The sequence below is a fragment of the Monodon monoceros genome, unplaced genomic scaffold (assembly GCF_005190385.1).
Source record: "Monodon monoceros isolate NGI ecotype Baffin Bay Population unplaced genomic scaffold, NGI_Narwhal_1 Super_Scaffold_11, whole genome shotgun sequence".
Lineage (NCBI taxonomy): Eukaryota > Metazoa > Chordata > Mammalia > Artiodactyla > Monodontidae > Monodon > Monodon monoceros.
Genome location: NW_021703767.1, coordinates 245,173 through 272,634, shown reverse-complemented (window position 1 = coordinate 272,634; position 27,462 = coordinate 245,173). Strand labels below are relative to the sequence as shown.

General features: G+C 51.4%; 1 protein-coding gene across 4 annotated transcripts in view; it reads left to right on the top strand.

Moving 5' to 3' along the window:
* Positions 1-27,462, top strand: part of PCNT (pericentrin) — a 97,041-nt gene that overhangs the window by 29,829 nt on the left and 39,750 nt on the right. For 2 of the 4 annotated variants that reach the window (XM_029214213.1, XM_029214211.1), the window contains exons 15-26: positions 4,751-4,876; positions 7,981-8,127; positions 13,232-13,383; positions 15,133-15,263; positions 15,354-15,592; positions 17,314-17,476; positions 17,746-17,958; positions 22,969-23,198; positions 23,594-23,716; positions 23,847-23,858; positions 24,622-24,828; positions 26,865-27,035. In XM_029214213.1, coding sequence (XP_029070046.1) covers positions 4,751-4,876; positions 7,981-8,127; positions 13,232-13,383; positions 15,133-15,263; positions 15,354-15,592; positions 17,314-17,476; positions 17,746-17,958; positions 22,969-23,198; positions 23,594-23,716; positions 23,847-23,858; positions 24,622-24,828; positions 26,865-27,035 — 1,914 coding nt within the window. The remainder of the gene's footprint in view (positions 1-4,750; positions 4,877-7,980; positions 8,128-13,231; positions 13,384-15,132; positions 15,264-15,353; positions 15,593-17,313; positions 17,477-17,745; positions 17,959-22,968; positions 23,199-23,593; positions 23,717-23,846; positions 23,859-24,621; positions 24,829-26,864; positions 27,036-27,462) is intronic. The other 2 variants (XM_029214212.1, XM_029214214.1) reach the window with 2 other exon arrangements.

Genomic DNA, 27,462 nt, shown 5'->3' with positions numbered 1-27,462 from the left:
TAAAGGGAAGTATAAATATGACATTTATCCCTTTTGTTTGGTTGAAAAGTCTGGGAGTTGGCATTTTTCTTGGTTTGCTCCTTGGACCCTGAGATGCCCTGAATCCGGGTTTCCCATGTTTGGGGAATGAGAGGACAGGAGGGATCCACGCCCAGGAAGCCCATGCCCACAAACGCTCAGAGAAACACGATAAAAGCCCGGCTGAGACCAGACATGCAGCTGGTCACTGATAAAGTCACACAAACCATCTTCTCTTCACAATGTCATCTTACTCAGGTTTCATTAAAGAGGACAAAACTCCCTCATCCCCCTCAGTGTCCCCTCAGCCCCCATGTCCCCTCAGTGTCCCCTCAGCGTCCCCTCAGCCCCCATGTCCCCTCAGTGTCTCCTCAGCATCCCCTCAGTTTTCCCTTGAGGCAGGAGATAGATGGGCCCAGGCTGAACAGTTTCTCCCCTGTGGACAGAAGCTCCATAAAAGTAGGATAATGGAGGAGGCTGGGCCCTGCCCAGATAGAAGATAAGAGACCATATATTCCTCATTCTCGAAGTCAAGGAGACCCTCCCGACTACACATGCGCAGAAAGGCTCCTTGGAGGTCCAAAAGGAAGGGGCGCCACCTCATAGTAAGTGATGCCAACTACCCATAGATAGGCCTCTTCGCTGGAATCCATCTTGGCTAAGAGATGTGTACGCGCGCGTGGGAGGACCTTGAGATACACCAAATACGGGCTCAGAACCAGGCAGAGCAGGATGGTTGGCCACAGGAACCCGGGAAGAAATGCCCACGAAAGTGATTCAGACTGCCACGAGGGCGTGACGCTCTCTCTGAGCCTGCCCGTGTGTCTACTGTACTCTTTTTCCTTCTAAAAAACACTTTACTTGCTTCACTACTTTCCGCCTCTCTGCGGAAATTCATTTTTTCATAGCTGACGGGCCAGGGCCTTGTCACTGGCTGCTGGTCCCTGGTGGTCCAGGGGCCAGGATTCAGCGCTCTCACTGCCTCTGCCCAACCTCAATCTGTGGTCGGGAACTGAAATCCTGCTTCAGGCCGCTGCAGGCCGAGGCCACCTGAGGTCACCCTCACCCCCGCAGCCCGCTTTCTGTCCCTGCAGTGTCCTAAGTGCCCCAGCCCCTCGAGTTCAGTCCTCAGGGGCCATTACAGAGGGGTCAAGTGGCTGCCGGGATGGTGCTTGCTGCAGGCACCGTGGAGGAGACGGTGGTCCTGGCTGCAGCCCAATTGCTCTCGTGCTCTCAGTGCTCTCGTTGCTGTCGTTGCTTTCGGTGCTCTTGTGCCCTCGTGAGCAACGTCCTCCTCTGGGGCGCTTCCCTGAGACCTGCTGACCTGTGGAGGTGTCTGAGTTTCATTTCTCTAACCCTCTGAAGAGTCAGACTCTGCCGCTGGCCTTCCCTGGTATTTATTGGCTTACAATCCTCTCTCCAAAGAAACTTTGTTGGATCCTGTTTGTTCACTCTGATGGTTCTGTTACCTGGTCGTGACATGCGTCCTGCTCTTCGGCTCGGCATTTTTGTACTTCCGTGTTGACTCTCTTTAGAGCGCTGAGATCATTTGGGAAGTATTTTTCTATTTGTTCGTTCAAGTATGTCTTTCTTTTACGTTGCTACTAAGGATGTGAGTATTAGATACTGTTTAAGTGACCTTTTTTGTCTAGCTCATTTCACAGGAGAAAACATCTAAGTTTGTGGGAAGGTGGGATATGCAGTTTCTTCCCCTATTTTTATTTTAACTTTTTATTGGAGAAAATTTCAACATATACAGAAACAGAGAACAGTTCAGAATCTGACTGCCCATGGGTACACGCCAGTCTCAGTGCATTAGCCGCCCCAATATACCATAACATGCTCCATGCTAACCTGCAGAATTAACAGTAATCCCTTAATTTCATCACATATCCAGCCTAAGTTCCAGTCTCTTCCTGTGGCTGGTCAAATTGGGATCCACATAGGGCCTGAGCTGTGCTGAATCTGTTTTTACTGCTTCCTGTGACGTTGGCTAACATTTCCCCCTTATTGCCTGTGAACGTGTCAGCAGTCTACACACGGGATGGGATTCAGATCCATGGCTTGGTGAGAATAGTTCCAGGTGGTGGCCTCTTCTTCCTGCCGTCTTCCCTCAGGCTGACCTCACAGACAGATATTCCATAAAGCCTTGCTGGGTGTCTCCTGGGATGCTGTGGCCACTGTCCCCAAAATAGCAGGGACGTGGTGTTCTTCCTCTGTGAAGGGGTTTTATCTGCGCCACAAATATCTCTGCACCTGTTTGAAAAGCAGTGTCACTTTTCAGAAGAGTTGTTTACCCAGCGCTTGTGAAGCGATTGGATTATTTTTCAGGTTACTTCCCTTTGGAGTTTGGTTGTGAGAAAAGTTCTCTGAAAACATAAGCCTGATTTCCTTTTCTTAGAGATAAGTGTCCTGCAAAGAAATCACCCTTATATTGGTAACACTGAGCAGTGGAAGGAAAGCAGGAGTTAACTGTCGTGTGACCACTGTTGATTGCTCGCTCAGGCAGTGTCATCTTTTCTTGGGGAAAAAAAAAAAAATCTGTTCGTATGATTTTTAAAAAATATTAAGAGAACCTCTGGTTATTTTAGATATAGTTTGAATGTCTTTAATTCATTATCAGTTGAATTTATTCTAAATACTATGTTGGTATTCTTTGTGCAGAACTACTTATTTTTTTCTTCTTTAAGTGTATCCATTGTTTTTCTAATGATTAAAGTATGTATGACACTTCCCACGTAATTCTGTGGATTTTTAGAAAAACTCGAGAATAACTTTTTTTTTTTTATGCGGTACGTGGGCCTCTCACTGCTGTGTCCTCTCCCGTTGCGGAGCACAGGCTCCAGATGCACAAGCTCAGTGGCCATGGCTCACGGGCCCAGCCGCTCCGCGGCATGTGGGATCCTCCCGGACCAGGGCACGAACCCGCGTCCCCTGCATCGGCAGGCGGACTCTCAACCACTGCGCCACCAGGGAAGCCCGAGAATAACTTTTTAAAAACATCTTTTGCTTATATTGACTTTACCATTTGGAACAGATTAAAGAGAGTTTAGTCAGGCTGGAAATAGAACGATTGTGTGTAAGGAGGTCTTGAGGGGATGCAGGGAGTGGCACAAGTAAAACCCCCTCTGAGCCTGTCCGGTCAGGTCACGGGGGCCGAGGTCACACAGCCAGCCCGGGGGTGCTGAGGCGTCCAGGTCGCGGGGCTGAATGCGCAATGACGTCTGTGGCCTCCCCTGACTGTCCTGCTCCAGACCTGGGGGCACGCTGGGCAGAGCAGGTCGCGGTGTCCCCACTGCCCCTCGCAGGTGTCAGGTTAGGGTGATTTCCCCCACCCACAGGGCGCCTGGGAGGGGTGCTGTGTGTCCGCTGCTCCTGACTGTGTTTGGGACGTCTTGCTGGACCTGGCGTGTCTCTGCCAGCTGCCTGGAAACCCTTCCTGAGGCCGTGGAGGTTGGGGAACAAGTCCTGTGTGTGTCTCCCGCTCCTGTAGCAAGGGCTGCTCTGTGCTGGGGCCCGTGGGGCCTCAGTGGGGCAGACGACCCAGGCGCTTGGCATCGGTGGGCTGGTTCTTCCTTCCCAGCCACAGCTCCGTACGGCACCCACCCTCCGCCCTCTCTGTTTGTGGGCAGTGACCCCAAGGCCTGGAAGGACCCCGTGGCCAGAAAGAGCAGCCTGAGCCCCCGGGCCCGGGCTCTCACGTGCACAATGCAGCCTGCAGGCCCCGGGACTCCAGGCACGCCGGGGTGTGGGGTGCTCTTGGACTCTGACCCTGACCCCAAACAGAAGTTCACTTTTATCTGTTTGTAAACATTTGGCTTCCGTGAAAGATTTTTGCCTGAAGAATGTGATCTGTGGCACAAGTTTTTCAAGAAGCAGGTGCTTACGCTTCGACCTGTCAACCGGAGCGTTTAACAGGCCAGCGAGCGTGCGGGGTCCGCCCTCAGGACCTGTTTGCTGAAGGTGCTGAGGGGGAGGGGCGCAGATGCCTGTGCCGGGCGGGCGGGCACCCGAAGAGCGGTCCACACGCGGGATCCTGTTTACCATGTGCTTTTGCGGGATTTGCGTCTTCTTGGGTGCTGATGTTTTCTTATTTTTCCCAGCGTCCTTCAGTGTCCTGGAGTCTGTTTTTGGGGAAAGGGAGTGTGGCTTGTCCTCTTCTCCCTTGGCCTTGCCCTGCCGGTCTGTGGTGCCCGTTGGCATTCGGGGTTTTGTTCTTGTTCACTAGCATTTTGTGGTTGGCACCCACAGAGCCAGCATCCGTGGTCAAATCTGGTTACTGTCAGGGCTGCAGCTTCCTTCCTGGCTGTGAACCATCTGGGTGAACCCCGTCCTTCCCATGAAGTGGTTTTGTGGTGCAGATGAGACAGTTAAAGGGCTTTGGAAACTGCCACATGTCCCAACTTGAAATTGCACTTGATTCTTCCTTTTAAAGGATTGAGTTAAACCTATTCCAGGAGAGGAAGTTTATAAGAATGTGCTGTGTTAATTCGGAAACGGCCTGTAGAGCTTCAAGTATAGTTGCAGTGTTCTGTGCAAACCCCATTCTCTGATGCTTGTGGCTGAGGTGAGAAGCCAGAGCCCACAGAGAGTGACTTGACGTCTTCTGTGGGCTATAACCTGACTGCTGCGTGTCGTCACGTGGAAATATGTGGAATAAGCTGAGCTCCAGCCTCACCACAGATCCACGCACACGGGCAAGGCCCAGTGTTGACCTTCCTCCCCACTCAAGCAGGGCGCTGCGGTTCCTGCGGAGATGGAAGAGGAGGAGAAGCAGCGGCTCTGCTGTCGGGAGGAGATTGAGCTGCTGAAGTGTCGGTCGGAGGCGCTGCTGGAGCAGCACATCACACAGTTAAAGGTACTGGGCTCAAGGGTGATCTATTTCATTGCTATCCTTTCTCACCTGCAAAGTAAGAAAAATTTATTCTAAATTAATGTTGATATGCAAAATTAAAACATATTCATTGTCTTAGAAACTGAGATTTTTCAAGGCAACTTTTTTTCCTTCCTTTTTATATTTAAGTTGACTAGTTAGCATTCCTTTTCTTTTAAGAAATTGTCATCAAATAGTTGACCCTTAACCAACACGGAATTAAGCGTGCCGGCCCTCTGCACAGTTGAGAATCTGCGTGTGATTGATAGCTGGCCCTCGGTACATGTGGCTCCTCCGTATCCGCCGTTACTGTGCATCTGCACACTCAACCAGCCACGGATCGTGTGGTGCTGTAGTGTTTACCATTGAAACAAAACCCATGGGGCTTCCCTGCGGTCCAGTGGCTAAGACTCCTCGCTCCCAGTGCAGGGGGCCTGGGTTCGATCCCTGGTCAGGGAGGTAAGATGCCCCATGCTGCTCAGCACGGCCCAAAACAAACAATCCGGGGGTAAGTGGACCCACACTGTCCAGCCCCATGGTAAAGAGCCAGCTGTATTTAAGCCTGGGAAAATCTGAGCCCTGCTCATGGCCTTGCTTTGGTGACTCAGCAGCGGCCACGTCAAGCCTTTTCTTGCTTCAAGGGGCCTGTTGCCACGGAAGGGTGTCTGCACGGGATGAGTGAGCATTCAGCATTACTTCTCACAATGATTTTTACTGTGGTTTTGTTTTGTTTTTAATTACAACTTTATTGAGATATAACGCACATATCATAAAAATCACTCTTTTTGAAATATACAGTTCGGTGGTCTGCAGTATATTCACAAAGTTGTACAACTCTTATTGCCGTCTAATTCCAGAACATTTACATCACCACAAAAGAAACCCCCGACCCGTTAGCAGTCTCTTCCCTCCCCCAGCTCCTGGCAACCCCTGATCTACTCTCCGCTTCTGTGGAGTTGCCTTTTCTGAACATTTTTTAGAAATCGAATCATGCAAAATATGGCCTTTTGTGTTTGGCTTCTTTCACTTAGAATAATGTTTTCTAGGTTCATATATGTTATAGGGTGTGTCAGTACTTGCTGTTTGCTTTCTATATATCTTCTGTCTCTTTTGTTCCTCTAAATCTCCATTACTGCCGCCTTTTGTTTTGATTTCCTTGATGTTTATTTTTCTATATTTTTTTTGTTTTTGTTTTGTTTTTTTGTTTGTTTGCTTTTAATTTTTTTAGTGCCTGCCCTGGGCATTACATTGAACGTTTTATAACAATATGGTTCAGATTAATACCAACTTAATTTTAATAGTTCACAAAATTGTTCTTTGGTATAGCGTCATTCCTTCCGTCCTTCCTTCCTTCCTTCCTCCTTTGTGCTAATATTGTCATACAAAGAGCATCTGTATACACTTTATGCTCGTTCTTTATGCGTTTGTCTTCTAAATCACATAGAAAAAAGAATTACACACTATACACATAAACATAAAAGACAAAATAAGTTACTTGCTTTTCACTGCTTTCTAGGTTTTCTTTGTCTCTCAGCAGTTTGATTATGATGTGTCCAGGTGTGGGTCTCTGAGTTTATCCTACTTGGAGTTCATTGAGCTTCTTCTATGTATAGATTAATATTTTTCATCAAATTTGCAAAGTTTTTAGGCATATTATCTTCAAGTATTCTTTTGCCGTGTTCCCTTTGTCCTTTCCTCTGGGACACTCATGATGTGTATGTTGGTCTTTGAGGATGTCCTAAAGGCCTGTGAGCCTACTTACTTTATTTCTTTTTTCTTTTTTTTTTCCTTTTTGTTCCCCATAATGAATAATCTCATTTGACCTGTCTTCATGTTTGCTGATTCTTCTACCCACTTGAATCTGCTGTTGAGTCCCTCTAGTGAAACTTTTATTTCAGTAATTGTGCTTTTCAGCTTCAGAATATCTATTGGATTTCATTTTATAATCTTGTCTCTTTATTGTGGGGCTCTGGTTGGGCATGCCTTTAATGCTGTGGCAGGCAGTATACATCTCTGCCTTAGCTTTCACTTCCTTTTAAGGTTTTTGATCAGCCTCTTATTAGCTCCAGTTGTTATCACTGCCTCAGGCCGCTGAGCTGTTAAACAGTTGCTGCTAATTGTTTTGCCAAATGGCTTGGGCACAGGATTGTTGAGGTGAGCTCTGAATCAGAGCCAGTAAAAAACCAGCTTTGAGAATGGAGCTCTTCAGTGAGCTGCTAGACAGGTCAGTTAGTGACAGTTGGTGGTGGTGCTTTGGTGCAACCCATTCTTCTCCTCCTCCCCCCATGGTTGCTGGGCTGCATTTTCTTTCTTTTTTTTTTTGGCGGGTTCCCCGATCAGAGATTGAACCCTGGTTGAACCCTGGGGCCCACAGCAGTGAAAGCTTGAAATGGTCTTAACCACTGGACCACCAGGGAATTCCCTGGGCTGCATTTTCAAGGCTATCCCAGAGACTGGAGTGATGGGATTAGGGCAGGTTCAAACACTCAAAGCTTCCTGTTCTGATGGCGACTCAGCCTTTGTTTTTAATAAACACTTTAATTTCCAGAGCTATGAAAAAGTTGATTTTGACAGTTTTTGCCAGTGTTCTCAGTGCTCTTGTAGAGGAGTGGATTTTTGGAGGCCCTTATTCTGTCATTCTGGAAGGGCTATCTCTGTAGTTTAAAAAAAAAAGCTTATTTCATTAATGTATTTTAATTCATTAGGTGAACATTATTAAAAAATATTTTTTATTATTTAAGAAGAAACAGGGTTTATTTTTTAAAACCTGAGGAAGTTAGGTTTCTAAATATCTTGGATTTTGATGGTCATGATACCCTGATGATGGAGAATTTCTTAACGTGACCATTGGGAAAGGTAGCAGGCTGTTTCTTTTGTATTCTATATGATAAGCACATTTGAACGCATGTTCACTGGGGATAGTGGCCTTGGCCTTTTTGATCATTGTTCTTGGCACAGAATACGGAATCAATGAATATTTGTTGAATGAACTAAATTCTAGTGAACAGCAGAGAAATGGAGAAATTATCCTTATAATTTTATAACTTAATGGCATTTTTTGTTGTTGTTAATAATGTACTTTTGTACAGAGTGAATTTGAAAGTGAAAAGAAAGCTGCTTTGCATGAAAAAGAGACGATACATAAACTTGAGCGTGAGCAGGTACAGTCTCTTTACCAAAAAGAGAAAGAGTCTCTGTCTCTGCAGCTTCGGGAGAAGAATAACCAAATTCTGCAGGTATGTGGGATGCATCTTTTCTTTGTTAATTCTTTTTTTGTGTATGGTAAAATGTGCATAACATAGTATTTACCATTTCAACCATTTTAAGTGCACAGTTGAGTGGCATTAACCACATTCACAGTATTGTGCAAGTATCGCTGCTCTCCGTTTCCAGAACTTGTTCATCATCCCATGTAGAAGTTCTGCCCTCATTAAAAATAATTCCTGGGCTTCCCTGGTGGCGCAGTGGTTAAGAATCCGCCTGCCAATGCAGGGGACACGGGTTCGAGCCCTGGTCTGGGAAGATTCCACATGCTGCGGAGCACCTATGCCTGTGTGCTACAACTACCGAGCCTGCACTCTAGAGCCTGCGAGCCACAACTGCTGAGCCCGTGTCCCACAACTGCTGAAGCCCACACGCCTAGAGCCTGTGCTCTGCAACAAGAGAAGTCACCGCACCTCGCCGCAACTTAGAGAAAGCCCGCACGCAGTGCAGCCAAAATAAATTAATCAATTAATTAATTAAAAACATAATAACTCCCATCCCCCTCCATCCTTCCCTGGTACCCACCACTGTACTTTCTGCCTTTGTGAATTTGACTCCTCGAGGGATCTCATTTCAGAGGAATCACACAATATATGTTCTTTTGTGTTTGACTCATTTCACTTAGCATAATGTCCTCAAGGTCCATCCATGTTGTGCGTGTATCAACATTCATGGCTTTTTATGGCCGACTAATATTATTCCACTGTATATAGACACCATATTTTGTTTATCTGTTCATCTGTTGGTGGCCATCTGTTCATGGTCGTCTCTTCCTTTGGCTGTTGTGTGTATAATGCTGCTGTGGACGCTGCGATGCAAGTATTTGCTTCAGCCCCTGCTTTTGAGTTTTGGGGTATATATCTAAGAACAAAGTTGATGGGTCATATGATAATTCTGTGTTTAACTTTTTGAGGAACTGCTAAACTGTCTTCCACAGCAGCTGTGGCATTGTGCATTTCCACGAACAGTGCACAAATGTTCCAATTTTTCCGCATTCTTGTCAACACTTGTTGTTTTTCATTTTTTAAAATAATAGCCATCATAATGGATATGAGGTGATATCTTGTTTTTATTTGCATTTCCCTAATCACTGGTGATGTTGGACATCTTTTCATGGGTTTATTAGCCATTTTTGTCTGTTCAGGTCCTTGACAGTTTTTTTTTGTTGAAGTACAGTTAATTTACAATGTTGTGTTAGTTTCAACTGTATAACAAAGTAACTCAGTTATATATATATATATATATGTATATACATATGTGTGTGTGTATATATATATATATAAAGTGTATATATATACGTTTTCAGATTCTTTTCCCTTAGAGCTTATTACAAGATATTGAATGTAGTTTTCTGTGCTATACAGTAGGTCCTTTTTGGTTATCTATCTTATATACAGTAGTGTCTACATATTAATCCCAAACTCCTAATATATCTCCATGTCTGAGAGTCTATTTCTGTTTTGTAAATAAGTTCATTTGTATCATTTTCTTAGATTCCACATATAAGTGATATACAGTATTTTTCTCTCTGTCTGACTTATTTCACTAAGCATAATACTCTCTAGGTCCATCCATGTTGCTGCAAATGGCATTATTTCATTCTTTTTTATGGCTGAGGTCCTTGACAATTTTTGAATTGGGTTTTTTTCATTATTATTATTGAAAATACGAATGTGTATTTATACTATTTTTAGAGATAGTCCCACTGTGTGATCTTTCAGAGTCATAACAGTACTGCTGCTTTCTTTGACTTTATCATCATACAGGGTCACTGGATTTGAACTTATTCACACACTGGAGGCACAGTTTTCTTATGAATATGTGCAGGCACCGCGCTAAGCACGTTAGATGTAGAATTTTCTCATTTCTGTGCAGCTCTCTCCCTCTCAGGACACTGAGGCCCAGGAGAGGCTCCGTTAATTTGCTCAAAGTCCATGGCTGCCAAGTGGTGGGGCCAGGCCTTCTGACTGTAAACACTGCACATGGGTGTGTCTGACTTAATTTGGTACCGAAGATGTCAAAGTCACTCCCAGCCAGATTCAGGGCAGCATGTGTCTGTGGAGGTCAGTCATTAGCTGCCCGTCAAGGGGCATGTTCCTGGCTGCAGAGGCCCCTCCTGTGCTGGGAGCCCAGCCACGAGAAGGCAGGAGGATGGGGGGCACGTGCAGGGAAGCAAGGACGGCACCAGGGCTTAGGCAGGAGGGGGCTCCATGAGGAAGAACGAGCCTCTCGAAGTGTTTCTTAAGCTTGTTCTTCAGTATACCAGGCATTTCTGCTGGTACATGACATGCATTCTTAAAACAGCTCATTCTGTACAAAATACTAAAAGTTTGTACAGAATACACCATTCAAAGCCTCTGCGATTTTATACCTCAAGGACCAGAAACAATAACAGTCCTAATAAAAGTATTACTACAGTTAAAAAGAAATGTTAAATTCTGAATTAAGAGAGAAATTGTAAAACATACGTAGCGATTTACCTTTAAAAAGGGGGGATGGTTGCTTGATGGCAGGAGTGTGAGAGAAGGTGGGGAGGAAAGACTGAGAGGCGGCAGGAGTGGGGGATGCCTTTGTGCGGGCGCGTGGAGGCGGGCAGCAGGAGGCTCCCCTGGGCCGGTGGGCCAGGCTGTGCGTCCGCTGCCCAGAGGCTCCCCGGTCGGAGCAGGGCGTGCGACCCTTCAGGAAACCAGACTCTGCGGGAAGCTGTTTCCACTGTGAAATTATGTTACAGGTGTCCTTAAAATGTACATGTTCGGTTAAAGTAATACTGTGGAGTAAGGATGGTGTCCCACCACCCACGTGAAGCACCTCAGGAGACCCCCCTGCCCCCTGCCCCCCGCCGAGGCAACCACCCTTCTGATCGTTGCAGGTTTCTTGCTCACTGATGTGTTTATTCCTGGACACTCTGCTGTTGAGCCTCAGCCCTTTCCGGCCTTCACAAGGGGGTGTGTGCTGGCCTCCCTCGTTCCGTGTTGACTGGAGGTTCACAGACGGCGCTGGGGGGGCCGTACCCGCCACCCAAGCTGCCGAATGGCATCCGTTGCGTGTGTGCTCATCGGTGGACTTGGGCCTGTTTCTGTCTTTCTGCCATTATGAATAAAGCTGCCCTGAGTTTCCTACACACACCTCTTACTCCAGATGTGCAGGAGCTTCTTAAAGCCAGAAGTGCGTGTCCAGGTTGTGGGGTTCTGCCCCTGCTGGGTAACCCCAAGGCTGTTTCTGGGTGGTTCCACCAGTCGTGCACTCGAGCTCCTGTTACTCCATATCCTCTCCTGGAATGTTCTTGCTTTTTAATTTTTGCCAATTTTGTGGCAACGAAATGGTGTCTCTTGGTGGTCTTAATTTGCTGAGAAGATGCGCATGTGTTACTATGTTTGTGATCCATTTGTTTCCCTTTCTGTGGAATACCTTTTTGTATCTTTGGCCATTTTTCTATTTAAAACAGTTGTTCGTCTTTTTCTTACTGATTTAGGGAAGTTTGTTTTTGTATTTCTGGATTTCTTCTAATTTGTGGGGTTTTTCTACCCTTTTGTCATCTTTTGATGAACAAATGTTCTTCATTGATGAATTAACTCTATTACCTTATTGAGTACAGACGGTCCCTGACTTACAGTCGTTTGACTTAGGAAGGATTTTTTGACTTACGATGGTGTGAAAGCAGTGTACATTCAATAGAAACAGTACTTTGAATGTTGAATTTTTATCTTTCCCTGGGCTAGTGATATGTGGTCCAGTTCTCTCCTGTGATGCTGGGCAGGGCAGCCACAGCTCCCCATCTGCCACACGACCAGAAAGGTGAACGACTGATGCGCTGACAGCCATTCTTGACCAAGACAGCCAGCCGCTCTGCTTTTCCTTTTCAAAAGATTACTGTTAATTAAAGAGACCAGGCATCTCAAGTTAATGAATTTAGCGCTTTTCTATATACGGGAAGAAGCAAAGTCTGGGCTCACTGAAATCATTTTTTTGATCTGTACCTCCTCTACCTGGGGCCAGTATCCTGTGCTTTCCCATCCTGAGCCCACTCAGGGCTCAGTCTGGGCAGCTGTGGTGGCTTGATGGCTGCAACATCCTTTGTTTACTGATATGGCAGGTGACCCTTTTCATTCACAGGTGTATTAAATGCATTTCCTTTTTAAAAAAATTAATTATTTATTTTTGGCTGCGTTGGGTTTTCATTGCTGTGCGCGGGCTTTCTCTAGTTGCGGTGAGTGGGGGCTACTCTTGTTGCAGTGCATGGGCTTCTCAGTGCAGCAGCTTCTTTTGTTGTGGAGTGCGGGCTGTAGGCACACGGGCTTCAGTAGTTGTGGCATGCGGGCTCAGTAGTTGTGGCTCACGGGCTGTAGAGCGCAGGCTCAGTAGCTGTGGCGCACGGGCCCAGCCGCTCCGCGGCATGTGGGATCTTCCCGGACCAGGGCTCAAACCCGTGTCTCCTGCATTGGCAGGCGGATTCTTAACCACTGTGCCACCAGGGAGGTCCTTAAATGCATTTTCGATGTATGGTATTTGCAGTTTAGGATGGGTGTCTTGGGCTGTAACCCCATTGTAAGTGGAGGAAGATTTGATAGGAATGCAGGTGAGGGAGCAGGGCCAGCAGAGGGAAGGGTCTGCCGTCCGCCAGCTCCACGCTGGCCTCTGGGGCCGCCCCAGCCTCGAGCCGTCCGGGCATGCAGTTCATCTTCTGTGTCTCTTTTGTCCATTTCTTGGTCATTGTTTGCCATCTTGAAACTTGCCATTCTCTGTTTACTTATTCCATTTTCTTTCATTTTACCAGCGACCTATTTGGCCCAGTGGTTTATAGGAGCTACACTTTTTTCCCAGGTTCCCTCTATGCACAGCATTGAAACTGTTTTCTGTTCCCTTTGTTCTCTTCAGTAAATTGGTTTCAAAATTACACCCTTCTTTTTCCTCTGGCCTGTGCTTTGCGTGCTTTATGGGCCCCACGCTGGTGTCCCATCATCCGTTTTCTCCATCCCACAAACCACAGACCTGCTGTTGGATAAAGAAAGTTCCTTACAGAAGCTTAGTTTTAACTAAATTGTCTTAACTAAAGCTTTAACAATTTTTCTTCAACAGCTAAAAGACCAGATTTTATCCTTAAGTCGCGAGATAGAAGAGCGCCATTCCGAACTGGAGAGGCTTCAGCAAAGGCGGGAAAGGGAGAACCAGGAGGAAACAACTCTCATCTCAATGCTCAAGTCCGACATCGACCTGTCCCACGGCGAGAGGTCAGTGGCCGCCTCTGCTTCTCGGGCTGGAGTGCATGTTGGCACCTGGTGGATGGGACCCTGTGCTGCGTGGTCCTCTCATCCAGGAGGGCCTTAAACTTCAAGATGAGCGCTGAGTCGTGGCACCCACATACCCACCACCTCGCTTTGCCAAACCTTCTCATTTTGCCAGGTTACAAGATTTGATGCTGCTATGAAGGCAGTTACCGTCCCTTTTCTTGTTTGTTTGGGAGTCTTATTTAGGAAATAGTTTCCCACCTGGCGCTAGGCAGGTTTTAGCTCCGCTTCTCGTGTGCTTCTGGAGTGAGCTGTTCAGTTGTGTTTGCCTGATGTCAGGAGACGCTCTCGTCTTTGCCTGTCGGGGCCATTGGCTCAGCATCGCCTGGGAAGGTGCAGCTCACTGGCCGGCCTCTCTGGGCCCCTTTGTGCATCCCTTGGCCTGTCCCTGCCGGTATCTCGTGGTCCTGCTGGTCTGGGGTCCCTGCTGCCCCTGGACCCTTGTCCTCAGCAGCGCGGCGCTACCGTATATGTGGCGCTGAGGGTCAGAGGAGGAGGGGGGAGGGCTGCTGTGCGGAGGGCGGGTGCCGCTCATGTGGGCTCCATCTCTCCGTTCATGCTTTCACGGCTTCGTTATCTCTGCGAGGACCTTGTGTGCTGTGCCCAGCTGCCTTGCGGCTCGATGAGGGGAGTGCAGGGCAGGACGTGTCAGGCCTGGCCCTGCCCTCGAGGGGCTGGCAGAGAGCAAAGGCCCCGAGGCATTCGGGGGGCGTGCCCGGCAGGTGAGATGCGCGGACACCCACGAGTGTTTGGCGTTCATGGGGCTCCTCAGGGACACCCACGAGTGTTTGGCGTTCATGAGGCTTCTCAGGGACCAGGGGTCGGTATGGCCTGGACGGGGCCCAAGGAGGGGGGGGGGCTGGGGCCTTCTGGCATTTTCTCTCAGAGCAAAGCAGACACCGCCTGCCCGAGCTCGTCTGGGGGTGGTCCTTATGCCCTCCCCGCACGCTCCCTCCGAGGGGCCTGGGCAGCAGCAGGGGCTGTCGGGCCCGCCGTTTGCAGTCTGCCCCCGCCTGCCCCCGCCCCTCACGTCCCCGCGTCCCTTTCTCACCATCTCTGGCCCTGACCTGGGGTGTCAGCTTCCTGAGGGGCAGCTCTTCCCATGTCTTGAGTGGCGTTTCCCTGTGCTGGGCCTGAGGGAGGGGTGTGAGCCGCGGGCGGATGGGGCTGGCCAAGCCCTGACGTCTCGTGGGCACCGGAGCCACGGCCTGGGCGGGGTCACCGTGCCCCAGCTGATGCCCCCCAGCTGGAAGGGCTGGTCTGGGAGGATGCGGCTCAGAGACAGGACTCCTGTCCTAGGGGAACCAAACATCCCAAACTCCGTGTTTGTGTGGCCCCAGAGAGAGACACGGGGAGACATGGCACCTTCCTGTGCTGGTGGGCTGTGGGCAAGGGGTGACCTGGGCGTTTGAGCCGGTGTATCCTGAGAGGGTGGGGCCTCAGGGGCCACGTTGGCGCCCAGCTCTGCTCCTGAGTGCCAGAGAGGCTGTGGCGGGGGGCAGGCTGGGTCTGTGCAGCTCGTGGTGGCGCCGCTGCGGGCAGAGCAGCTGGGAGGGGCTCCCGGATGAAGCCCCCTTGCTGGGCTGGGCACAGACCTCCAGGAGAGGGACACTCAGGTCGCCCACGGTGCTGCTCACGTGCGGTCAGCCGGGCGGGGTCTTGGCTGACGCTGCCCGTGTGTGCCCCTCTCAGGAGAGCTCTCCGGGACGCCCTGAGGAGGCTGCTGGGCCTGTTTGGGGAGACGCTCAAGGCCGCTGTTGCCCTGAAGAGCCGCATCGGTGAGCGCGTGGGGCTCTGCCTGGAGGACGAGAGCCCGCCTGCAGGTGAGCGCCGACAGCCCTGTGCCCGCAGCCCCCAGGCCGGGCACCGGGGTTCTTCCTGGCAGCATGGCTCCTGTGTCTGCTCGCTTGTAGCCCCAGCCCTGGACGAGGTGTGGCCCGGGCTCGACGCGGCCCTGCCGGAGCTGGACAGCGCATTGCCCGAGTGTGCCGAGACGTCGTCAGTGGCTGAGATTAGCAGTCATGTCTGTGAGAGCTTCTTCATGAGCCCAGAAAGCACGCTGGAGTATGAGCGGCCCGTCAGGAGGATCTACCGGAGCCTGGGCCTGGCGGTGGACGGCCTCCTGGAGATGGTCCTGGACTCCACCAGGCAGGTGAGGCACGGCCCCTCGGCCTCTCTGCAGAGGAGGGTGACAGGCTGAAGGAGTGGGCGGGGGGCCGGTGGGTGACGGAGGCTGCCTGGCAGTGACAGCGCAGCCCCAGGTGCCTGCGGGTGCTGGGCAGTCAGGGTTTCTGATCCTCCACCAGACCGTGCGGGCGAGACAGAGGTTTCCTCTCTCCAGGCGGGTCTGACTTCTTTCTCTCCTCTCTCTGCCGGGTGTCGCCCTGAGCCTGTTACTCCCAGGGAGGTTCACCCACATGTTTTCCTCAAATAGGAGTCTTTTCTGAGCCGAAATTCTTGGGGAAGTAGGCTTGCTGTGAATGAAAAGTAAAACCTCAGTGCACTTAATTTAGATCATGTGTGTTCAGCCTCTTTTACTGCACCTTGTACACCATTTTAATTCCATTTTGAATATACTTATGTTTAGAGATTATTACTGAAGATGGGAATTTGTTAAACTTTTAGAATGCTTCAGACAATTAGCACAGACATTAAGTAGGAAAGCTTGGAAAGCAATAGAGAGCCTTTTCCCAAAGTTGCCCAGTTAAAAAGTAAGCATTTTCACGTGAAGCATCGCTGTTCACGTCTCAGAAATATTGAGACGCAAATGCAGGCATAGCCACAGTGGCGAGCTCTGAAGTTTCTCCTCTGGTTGCGTCCCATCTTCTCTCAGAAACCGGACAGAGTTGGGCAGCATCTTACGATAAATAATCAGGTGCTTTGGACTGTCCCCAAGCGCAGTTAACGGAACAGACGCCGTCCAGTCTGCAGTCTGGCCTGGCCCACGGTCCTGCGTCCCCGCTGTCCCCACTGTGTGCTCTGCGGGGGCACCTGGGTGTGTAAGCGGGGAAGCAGGGGAGGGAGGTGGGAGTTGACACAGGCAGCGGCCAGAGGGGCGCGAGGAGCCCCTGTTCAGGTCGGGGTCAGTGGTGGGGCTGCCCGAGGGGCAGTGGCCGCCGAGAACTCGGGCAGGCTGCCCACAGCAGGGCATGAGGAGAGGCAGCGCCAGGGGCTGTTTTCAAGGTAAAACCAACAGGTTTCCTTAGAGGCTGGGTCTGGAAGGGTCAGAGTTGGTTACACGCAGGGGGAGGCTGAGGGGGCCCGGGCCAGGTGCCGAGTTGTCGGTCAGGACAGCTGGGTGTAGGCGTTTTGAATTCAGAGATTAATCTGGGCCCTCCAGCCTGTGGGTGGCCTGGGGGCTTCAGCCTGGACATGCCCACCAGGGGAGCTCGGGGAGGAAGGTGAGGTTGTGGCCCCGGGCTGTGCCTGGGAAGGGGGGCGTCCCATGGTGTCCGACCTGGGGAGGGAGGGTCGTGTCAGGTGCCCTGCCCGGTGTGGTGATGACCCAGGAGCCTTTCCCATCCTCCACCTGCAGTCACCAGGGGGCCTGTCCCTGCCCGGGTGCCAGGCTCCTGTCGGTGTGTCCTCTGAAATGACCCCCCCCCCGCCATGTTCCACGCAGACACATGTGGGGTCGACGGTCACAAACGGTGTGTCCGTGCAGTGTTGTCTGTGTCTCCATGTGCAGAACTTTACTTTTTTGAAAATTTGTTGCTTATTTAGTAACTGACATAACGTTGAACATGGAAATTGCTGTTTCTTACAGGATATTTATGGTTTCCCCAGAATTCGATGCAAATACAACTCTGTTGGTGTCAGTATAAGCTTTGATTACTTTTGGTCCAAAATGCCATTTTCAAACGCGTTTCACAGCTGGAGGAAGCACGTCAGATTCATTCTCGTCTTGAGAAGGAGTTCAGCTGCAAGAGCGAGGAGACGGCGCAGGTGGTGCGGAAGCACCAGGAGCTGCTGGAGCACCTGGACGCGGAGAGCGCGGCCAAGGCCCGGCTCGAGCTGGCGCTGCACAAGGCGGAGGGTGAGTGGGGCCTGCCTGCCGGGGACGCGCGTCGTGCTGGGGTCTCAACAGCAAGGGCGTCAGCCACCTTCCTGGGGTCGCGCCGCCGCCCCGACCCCGCGCGCCTGGTGCCTGGCGCTCACTCACGGTGGCCGCGTGCGCTGGGCCCTCGTCTTGCCTGCCGCTCCTGTGCCTCGCGGGGAGGGTGGTCCGGTGCCGTCCCCGGGGGAACAGGACGCCCCGCCCCCGCCCCCCTGGGGCCTTACAGCGCCCTCCCGCGTGGACCGCAGGCATCGTCGAGGGCTTCACAGAGGAGAGGGCCGGCCTGCAGGAGGCACTGGGCCGGAAGGAGGCAAGTGAGCAGGGCCTGGTGGCTGAGCTGGAGGGCCTGAGGCAGCAGCTGCAGTGTGCGGCCCGACGGCAGGCAGAGCTGCAGGAGGAGAACTCCGTGCTATGGAGCCAGAAGGAAACCTTGGCTGTGGAAGCCGGAGAGAGGGAGACCGGTAAGGAGGCCGAGCTGCAGCCGGGGGCGCGGGCAGAGCCGGGCTGGCTCGGACGCGAGGCTTTGAGGGCAGAGAGGACGAGGTTGCGGGGTCGCGGGGCTGCGTGTGGCTTGAGGGCAGCTGCGGTGGCTGACTGTGCTGTAGGAAAGGCTGCTGACTCTGAGGCCGGGTCGCCTGGCCAGGGGGTCGCCCACCTGTGTGCGGTCATCAGCCTTGGCATCCTGGAGGCAGTGGTCCAGCAGGGAGTGTCTGTTTGGGATCAAAGAATTGCAGTTTGGAGCGCGCAGATTCGGGTCCCGCTAGGCAATAGAAACAGTTGGGGCTTTTGAGGGTGAGGACGGGGGGGTTTGCCTACAGAGAATTTAATTGGAGTCAGAGGCAGAAGCCAGTCTGGGCTGAACGTGCCTGAGGGCTGAGGCCGTCACGAGGGAGGAGAAGGCCCGTTACGGGGATGGGAGCAGGTGCGGTTCTTGCTGCGCCCCTGGAATCTCTGAGCTTCGGCCCAGGTCCCAAGTTCACGGCTCCCCTCGCTGGGGCCTGGCTTGAGTTCCACTCTTCAATGACCCCCAGGTTCCGTGTTAAAGCCCCTTGACATGCTGACTCTGCTTTGTTTCACATTTCACAAGATAAATAGCGAAGAATGTGAAAAAAATGAGGGCTACTTAAAAATTTTCTTTAAAATTACCAGAAAAGTGTTAACCTTAGCTAGGAAGACATATGGTTTTTGATTTTGTTTTTTTTTAAACATCTGTATTGGAGTATAATTGCTTTACTGACATACAGTTTTAACAAAAGCAGGTCGTTATAGTTTCAGATTCTTAGAAATTTTAGATCTTAAAATATTTAACGTTAAAACATAAAAAGCTTAAAATGTGGAGCTTGTGGGCAGTGGCAGCGGTGGGGGCAGCCAGTCTGTGAGAAGTGATTGTGCGAGTCCAGGGCCTGTCTGGGGCTGCGCCTGCGCTCCGCCTGCTGAGGGCCTGCCTTCCGCCTGCTGAGGGCCTGCCTTCCTCTCCCTGCGGCCCCCACCGCCCCGCCCCCCCCCGGGGGGGGGGGCGAGTCCGGCCAGGCCCACCTCTCTGCTGCCCCCACTGCACAGCAAAGGCGCCAGCGACCTTCTGATTTTCAGGGGCTCCTGCTGAGCCACCACCCCAAGCAACTCAGAAAACTCATTTCTCTTCCTCCAATTCTTCTTTTTAATTTTCCGATTAATAAACAGTTGTCTGTTTAGTTTCTGCCCTCGTCTTTGGTACCTCTTCTGGGCGAGACGCATGTTCATGCTCCCACGGCTCTTGAGTGGATGTGTGGCTCCGACGGGCTTGCAGGCTCTTGAAGCAAAGAGTGATTTGTGCCATCGTCTTGGTTTCCATCCGCGCGGGTTATTAAAACTATTTACAGTCATCTCCAGACTTCATCTTCTTGTTTAGCTTTAACATGTATAACATTCTTTTGTCTCTTTTCCATTTTTTGATGTGAACTTCTGATGGTAAAAAATTAACCTGCTTTCTTTTTTCCTCCTTTGCTTTGTCTTTTTTATACTTGAACTGTGTCTAATGGATGTTGTGCTAATTGAGAGCAGACCCGTGGCATCTTCTCAGTTCTGTGTCTGCGGTGAGTCTGCTCCCGTGTCTGCTCGGGGCTTCCTGGGACTTGCTTTCCCCACCACCTCGAGCTGGGGCAGGGCCGTCCCCTGCTGACTGTGCCGCCTTCCGCTTTGCTCGCGTGCTTGCTTCTTCCTCGTTCAGGTCGTGTCCTTGGTCCCCAGCACAGAAACTTGTCCCGCTTTCCCCTCTCTGCTCGGCCCCCAGGGACAGAGGCATGTATGAGCACGTGAGCGCGTGTGCTCTGTCTGTCCGTGCCATGTGCACGGTGCTCCCTAAATGGCAGTAAGATGTGGGTTGTTTTCTCCACGGCTCCCCGCCGACTGGATGCTTTCAGAGAAGGACCGTGAGGGAAACTTTCCAAGACGTCGAGTGCCTGAAAATTACCTTATTTCAACCTCATCCTTAAATGAAGTGGTAGCTGGAAAGACACAATTCTAGATTTGGTTTCTTTTACTTGAATACTTTGAGACTAAAAACCATTGTTTTCTTGCATCCGGACACCTGCTGGCACATCTGATCGTGTTTCTTTGGAGGTGTTTTTAGAAGTTTATCTTTGCTCGGATGTTCACACGTCCCGGAACCGTATCTGGAGTGGTTTCCCATGCCTGCCCTGCTCTGCCGGCGGCCGGGCGTTTGTTACATCTGGGGCTTTGTTGTCATTACTTCTTGGCCGATGTCTCTTCCGTGCGCACACTTTGCTGTCCCCGGACGCCCTGGGCCACACGTCCCAGTGGGGCAGTGTCCTGGCTGGGGCCCCCTCCTGTTCCCGGGTGTTGGCGTCCCGGCCTGTGGGTCCGAGTGGTGGCTGGGCCCTCCCCGTCTGAGACCTGTGTTTGTTGTCACAGGCTCTCGTACCTCCAGCCTGCTCTCCCTGCGCGTGGCGTTAGGGCTTCAGAGTCGGGACCCTGTGGGAGATGCAGAGGTATGGGGTCAGGCGAACGGCCACATAGCCCTAGGCCTGGCGCCTCCCCTGCGTCCACTGTGACCGCCCCTCACCCCTGCAGAGAGGTCTAGCCCACCTGTGTGGTAGGGGCTGGCCGGAGGGTGCAGGTCCATGGAACCTTTTCCCCAACCCAGGGCAGTCTTTCCTCCTGCGTTTGTTTTATCCCCAGGAAATTCTCGGGTTTCCTTTGGGTCCTTTCGGTTTGCTTTCATCTTTACATGGCTAACCCACCTTAGTTCCTCACTGTTGTCTGGTCCCTGTCTCTAGCTGCCCGGCCATCTGGGGACTCCCGCTGCGCTGCCGCCCTGCAGGAGCGTGCTGGCCTGGCACCTGGCCTTCCCTTCCCTTCCCAGGCGCGGTCTTGGGGGCCACTTGGTCCCGATTCTGCTTTGGCTCCCCGTGAACGCTGGCCAGCTTCCAAAGGGTGGGGGGTCCTGGCGCCCATGGGGGAATTCAGCTCAGCCTCACCTGTTCTCGCGTGTCTCATGCCCACCTTCAGGGCGATGCCATCTGTCCTCTGTGTTTTTCCTTGTTGTCTTTAAAAGTCAGCAGCAAAGCCCCTGGGAGCTGGGACCTGCTGCAACACGAGGGCCAACAGTGGCCTTAGTCTCAACAGAGACCCAGCGGCTTACGCTGCAGCCGTTACTCACCCTTACGGTCCTGGAGGTGGGAATCCGAGGTGAAGGTGCCGACACGGTCACCTTCTGGTGCGAGCCCGCCTCCCACTCGTGGATGCGCCTTCTCGCTGGGCCCTCACGTGCAGGAGGGGCAGCAGCTCCGTGGGGCCTCTTTTATAAGAGAAGCACTCATCCCCTCATGGGGCTTCACCCTCAGGACCTCATCACCTCTGAAGGCTCCACCTCCAAACACCAGCATATGAATTCTGGGGGCACAACATTCGGACCAAGCAGTGGCATCACGGAAATAACGCACATTTCAGAGGTTGTCCAAGGCCTGGCATCAAGACCACAACATTTCCTGGAGTCCTACTGCTGACATTTTCCCTTCTCTTATTTCTAACTTTCATATCCTAAGTCACCCAGTTTTCTGTTTTCGTTTCTGAAAATGCTGTGTGTTTTCATTTATAGGCACTCCTGTTTCTATAGCACACAAGGATTCAGGTTTGTAACAGCACATGAGTGACTTCTGTGTGATATGCTGTATGTTTGCGTCAGGTTTTGCCAACTTTTTACTAAAGAGGACAAGTACTTAGCTTTTGTGGCAAACTACTACATGAAAGATAACTTTGATCTTCAATATTCGTACATAAAAATGGGCAAGCATTTCTCTCACGATGCTTAACTGCAGTTACTGAGCCGCAGGAAGCCTGTCTTGCCATAGTCGTCCTTGGGCTGGGGGCCTGCACTGGGGGCCCCAGGAGGTCTCCTGATTCTGGAGTTGGCCCTCTGTGTGGCCTTAATGGCCGCATGGACACCTCCCCTCAGTCCTGCCTGCACGAAGGCTGTGTGACCCTGAAGCGGGTCCTGTCTGGGTGTCTGGCCAGGCAGCACTGGTCATCACAGCAGTGACACATGAGCCCTGGTTTCTAGTCTCTGAGGCCCGTGAAGGACATTGTTCTAACTGCATGTTTAAGCCTAATTTGCCATCGTTGCTGACTTGTTAGCCTGGAAGCTTATTGAGAATATTACATTAGTGGGGGTGATAGTTTGTCATAAAAGACAGATTTATACAAACCAAAATAATTAACTTTGGAAAGCTGGTGAAATGTAAATACAAACATATGGGTTTAACATTTCAGTTTCAGGATAGTTTCAACACTTTGAGATCCATTGCAGGGAGACCTCTTTTCCAAAGATGCTTGTTAACCTGTCGTTTCCCTTGGATCGTGGCCTCGTCGCCCCATCCGTTTTAGGTCGGCTTTAGATTTGCTGACGGCTCGACCCTTTTCCTCAAGACAGGTCACCCCCGGGTGTGTAGGGAGGCCTGTGCGGTCAGCACATCAGCTGGGAACCTCCGCAGCGGGGCTGGTGTTTCCTCTGGTGGAGGTTTTAAGTTACATTTTATTTTTCCATGTTGGAGAATATACGTGAAGGCAGAATTCCCAGAAAATTACCTGATACGTCATTTGGGGACACAAAGATGTATTCTCTTTTCAGGCTTTAAAATTTTTTATTTTAGCCAATTTTCATTTAAAAAGTATAATTTTTCCTTCCTCCCTCCCCGCCACCCCCCGCAGAAGTACTCAGCTTTGTTTTCAGTGGGTTTTGGCAGAACTGTGGCTGTTTATTAGGACGTGGGCTCGGGATCTGACAGGTCGAGGGAGCACATCCGTCCTCTCGAGGCGGCTGTGTCCTTGGCTGAGTCACACGCCCGTGGGGGGTGGAGGGATACGCATGCTGCCCCCCCCCGCGCTCCATCACTGGAGAAACGCGCGTCTCCACGTTTCTGCTGGCCCACGGCTCCCTGAGCTGGGCTCCTCAGCTGTTTCCTCGGCACCTGCAGCTCTTCAGAAGGAAGTGGAGTCGCTCACCAAGGAGCAGTCGGAGACCAAGGAGCAGTCGGAGAAGGACCGCTCAGCGCTGCTGTCCCAGATGAGGCTCCTAGAGTCAGAGCTGGAGGAGCAGCTCTCGCGGCAGCAGGCGTGCGCCCGGCAGGCCGAGGAGCTCTCCGCCCTGAGGCAGCAGATGGGCTCCCTGGACCAGCAGCTGCGCCGCCAGCGCCAGTTCATGGACGTAAGAGTCTCGAGCGATGAGTTTGTTTGCGTCACCGGAGGTCATCTTCATAGCGTGAACTTCATTCTAGGTTGTTAAGTAGTTTCTGTGCTGGCGTCGGGATGAACGTGAGCACAGCCTGGCGGACGTCTCTCGGGTGTTGTGCACGCACAGCTTGCCCTGGTCCGGGGCGGTGTCTGCTGGCCCTCTGCCGTCTGCTTTCTGTCTCTCCTGCCCATGTCTCAGAAGCCGCCCCGGGTCCCACCTGGGGACCGCGCCTCTTCATGTGGCTCCGTCATTCGCGGTGCCCATTACAAGGGGGCCCCTTCCGCCTGGTCCCCGTCCTCCGCTCCTGCCTGCAAAGGGCGGTGGGGACGCTCGGGGAAATGGTCCAAACAGGCTGCCTCTCGCGACAGGCGCAGGCGGTGGAGTGGGAACGCGAGCGCGAGGACTTCCAGCAGGAGATCCAGAGGCTGGAGGAGCAGCTCCACCAGGCAGCCCGGCTGCGACCGCCGGGTCCGGGTCCCTGCGACAGCGACGTAAGTCAGCCCGCCCGCCGCATGCCAGGCCCCGCCCGTGGGGAGCGGTTCTCTGCGCTGGTTTCAAAAAAAGCTTTACCTTTAAACCCTTTTTTGCCTTTCATGTACACGAAAATGACCACCGGTGCAGCTGGATGGTGAGGTGCGAGTGCTCCGTGCTTGTCTGTGTCTGTGCGTCGTCCGTTTGCTCCCTCGGTGCTGCCGCCCCTCGCCTGTTCTCTGCATGACCAGACAGGGAGGGGTTGGTGCACGGGGCCCTGTCTCTGGTTTGTTTTTCTTGCTTCCTTCTGCTTGGGGTCGGATCTGTCTGCTTCTTCCTGTCTGAGGTCGCTGGAGTTGATTTGCTTATTCTTTTTAAAAATTAAAATTACTTTGAGATGATTGTGGATTCACTTGCAGTTAGAGGAACTAAGACCAGTTTCCCCCGTGGTGATGTCCTCCAGGAGGCCCCAGCCAGGGTGTGGACATGCAGACAGGAGATGGCCCACTCCCTCCCACCCGCTAATCTGCGCTCTCTCCACAGCTTTGTAATTTCCAGGCTGTTGTGCAGATGGACCATAGGTGTAACCTTTGCACTCAGCCTGCTTCTCGACCCTGACCCAGGCGGTGCTGTATCTATCTGTGCTTGGTTCTTTTTTTTTTTTTTTTACTGCTCAGTGGCTTTCCATTCCTTCCTCCCACAATTTATTTTATTTTACTAACAAATTCTGTGTTATTTTTTTTGTATCATTTTACAGAGAGAATTCTGTCGTATTCTTTCACCAGGCTTCACTGTGCAGCGTGGGTCTAGAAAACCATGTAGAGGATCAGTTTTCTCACAGTTGTGTTGTTGTACTCTCTTTACTTTGCAAGGTGGGATTTTTTTTTTCAACTATTGTTTCTGAAGCATTTTCTGTGGTTTTTAGATTGAATTGTTAGAAGAAAAATTGAGAGAAAAATCAGATGGACTTAATGAACTGATTATAAAGAAAGAGTTGGCAGATAGACAAGTATTAATCCAGGAAGAGGAGATAAAACGTCTGCAGGAGACGAACGCCAGCACCACAAGAAAACTGATGCAGCTCCAGGGAGAACTGGAGAGACAGCGGAAAGCTGCGAGGGACCTGGAGCAGGCGAGCGTGCGGTCCCAGGGCGGAGGGGGGCGGCCGGGGGGGAAGCTGCTGTGGCGGGGCTTCCTTTTCACTGCAGACCCCCAGCTCTGACTGCTCCACTGTGGACACAGGGTCACCAAGCGTGTGGGGGTCTCCCCAGTCCCCGGCGACCCCAGCTGGGTGTCCTGCGACTTAGCTCAACTCTGACACCGCCTACCTGGAGATGGCGTCAGACCCCGCAGCTTAAGGGCTCAGTCCCACAGGACTGTCCCCGCACCCAGATGCCCACCTCAGGTCCAACTTTTATAAGTTGAGGATCCCACGACCCCCTCCTGGGTTTCAACGAATTTGCTAGAGTGGCTCACAGAACTCAAAACACTTTACTTACTGGGTTGCCAGTTTACCATAAAAGGATGCAATTGGGGAACAGCCAGATGGAGGGTGCAGAGGGCAGGTGGGGAGGGCGCACTGACCCAGAAGCTCCTGGAAACCCATCCTTTTGGGTTTTATGGAGGCTTCATCATGCAGCCATGATTGGCCATTGGTGATGGATTCACCCTTCAGCCCCTCTCCCCTCCCTGGAGGCCAGGGCTGGGACTGAAAGTTCTGACCCTTTAATCCCATGGTCAGTTCCCCTGGCAAACAGCCCCAGTGGCCTGGGGCTTCCCCAAAGTCACCTCTGTGACACAGACTCAGATGTGGCTGGAGGGGCTTGTTGGGAATGTAGGGCACCTTCGTCACTCTCATCGCTCAGGGAGCACCAAGGTGTCAGGCGCTCTGTGCCAGGCATCGGACAGAGACCAGGTGCGTGTTTCTCATTGCACATCACAGTGTCGCATTTAGTGTAATAACATTTCTTACCAGTTTTATAGCGCTCCTTTGTCTCTCAGGTACTCTTGAGTTTATCGCTAGTAATTAAGTAAATCTTCAAGATTTTAGGTTTAGAAAGCTTATTTTATTAAATACTTTACATAGAGCCTAGTTATAATTATTTTAATTTTTGAGTAAGGAATTTGTGTCAGCTCCTCAGTGAAAACACCTCCGGTGATAGTTCTTCTAGTTGTAGTTTGGAATTACGCCTCAGGGATGTGCATGTTCTTGTGTCTAAGAGTTTAAGATGAGGTGGGAAAGCTGTGTGTGGGCAGGTCCCCTGATTGGGAGTGGGGCAGCGTAGGAGGGCCTTTCCAGTCAGCGCTGCCCCTCCTTTGAGCATTTAGCCTGAAGGAATCCAAGTTTCTTGTATCTTGTGTCACTGGGGGTTTAAAGGTTACTTGAAAGTCTGAGGCTCAATAAGAAATTTTATTTTGGAATCGTTTTGGCCCTAAGAAAACCCTGGCTCAAGGAGGAGGGTTTTATCAGGTGTGTTTGGTTTGAAAATGCTGATGAGAACCACTAGGTGAAGCCCAGGCCCCTTCTTGAGGATGTGCTGTGTGGGAAGGACGTCCAGCACAGGCCCCGTGGCTCCTGAGTCAGCCTGCGGCTCGCTCTGTCCCCCCTTGCTTGGGGACAGTTCTGGGCAGCTCCCTCCTCCAGCCAACAGCTACCGAGCTTACTAGGCACCAGGCTGTAGAAAATGCCTTTTTTTTCCTCTGCAAAGTTGGACCATGTGTACAATTTTGGATGCCTATTTCTTCCCTACTTAATGTGCTGTGACCATTCCATCCATAGTAAATGTTCCTTGAAAACTTTTTACTGGGCTGCTAACACTCATTGCGTGGATGTGTTGTCAGCCATTGCCCTGTGCTTTGTCAGGTTCTTCCCAGTTAAAACAATTTGCTGACAGTCTGGAGACCCTTTTGGTACCTTGTTGAATAATGACTGGGATAAGTTCCTTGCAGTGGAATCTCGGGCGCACGTGGCGGCTCTGTTTGGGCTGCACCCTCCACTAGGCAGGCATCTGCTCTGGAGCATGGCTGGGTCTGTGGATGGTGTGTCTGGCATGTGCAGGTGTGCTCCAGAAGGGCTGAGGATGACCTACACTTTAATAACAAGCTGCAGTTTGAGGCCCCCAATTTCCTGAAACACTTGCCTAAAATAAATCTTTTTTTCTTAAACAGGACAAAGAGGCATTACAGGAACAGCAGATGAGTAACTTGCTCCTGGTGTCCACACTGCAGTCTAAACTGGATGAGGGCAAATGCCTGGGGTCACCTGCGGGCAACCGTCCTGACGATGCAGAAGTCCAGCTGGAGGCGGTGCACAGGACGCTGCTGCAGCATGAGGACGAGGTGCGTGTGGGGCGGGCCTTGTGGGAGTGTCCCCTCACTGCTCCGTGTCTGCTGGTGGCCTCCCCTGCGCTTCTGTGTGGAGGACAGGACATCCAAGCGATACAGTTTGTGGGCTTGTCACTACTGTGTACGCTTTGTAATTTTAACATTTCTATGTGGATTATAGGACAGTAAGTTTTTCTGGCACGTACTTTAAATCTTTCAAAGTGATTTTAATAATTATTAAATCGATTAGAATATTAGATCTTTTTTTTTTTTTTTTTTTTGCGGTACACGGGCCTCTCACTGTTGTGGCCTCTCCCGTGGCAGAGCACAGGCTCCGGACACGCAGGCTTAGCGGCCATGGCTCACGGGCCCAGCTGCTCTGCGGCATGTGGGATCTTCCTGGACCGGGGCACGAACCCGTGTCCCCTGCATCGGCAGGCAG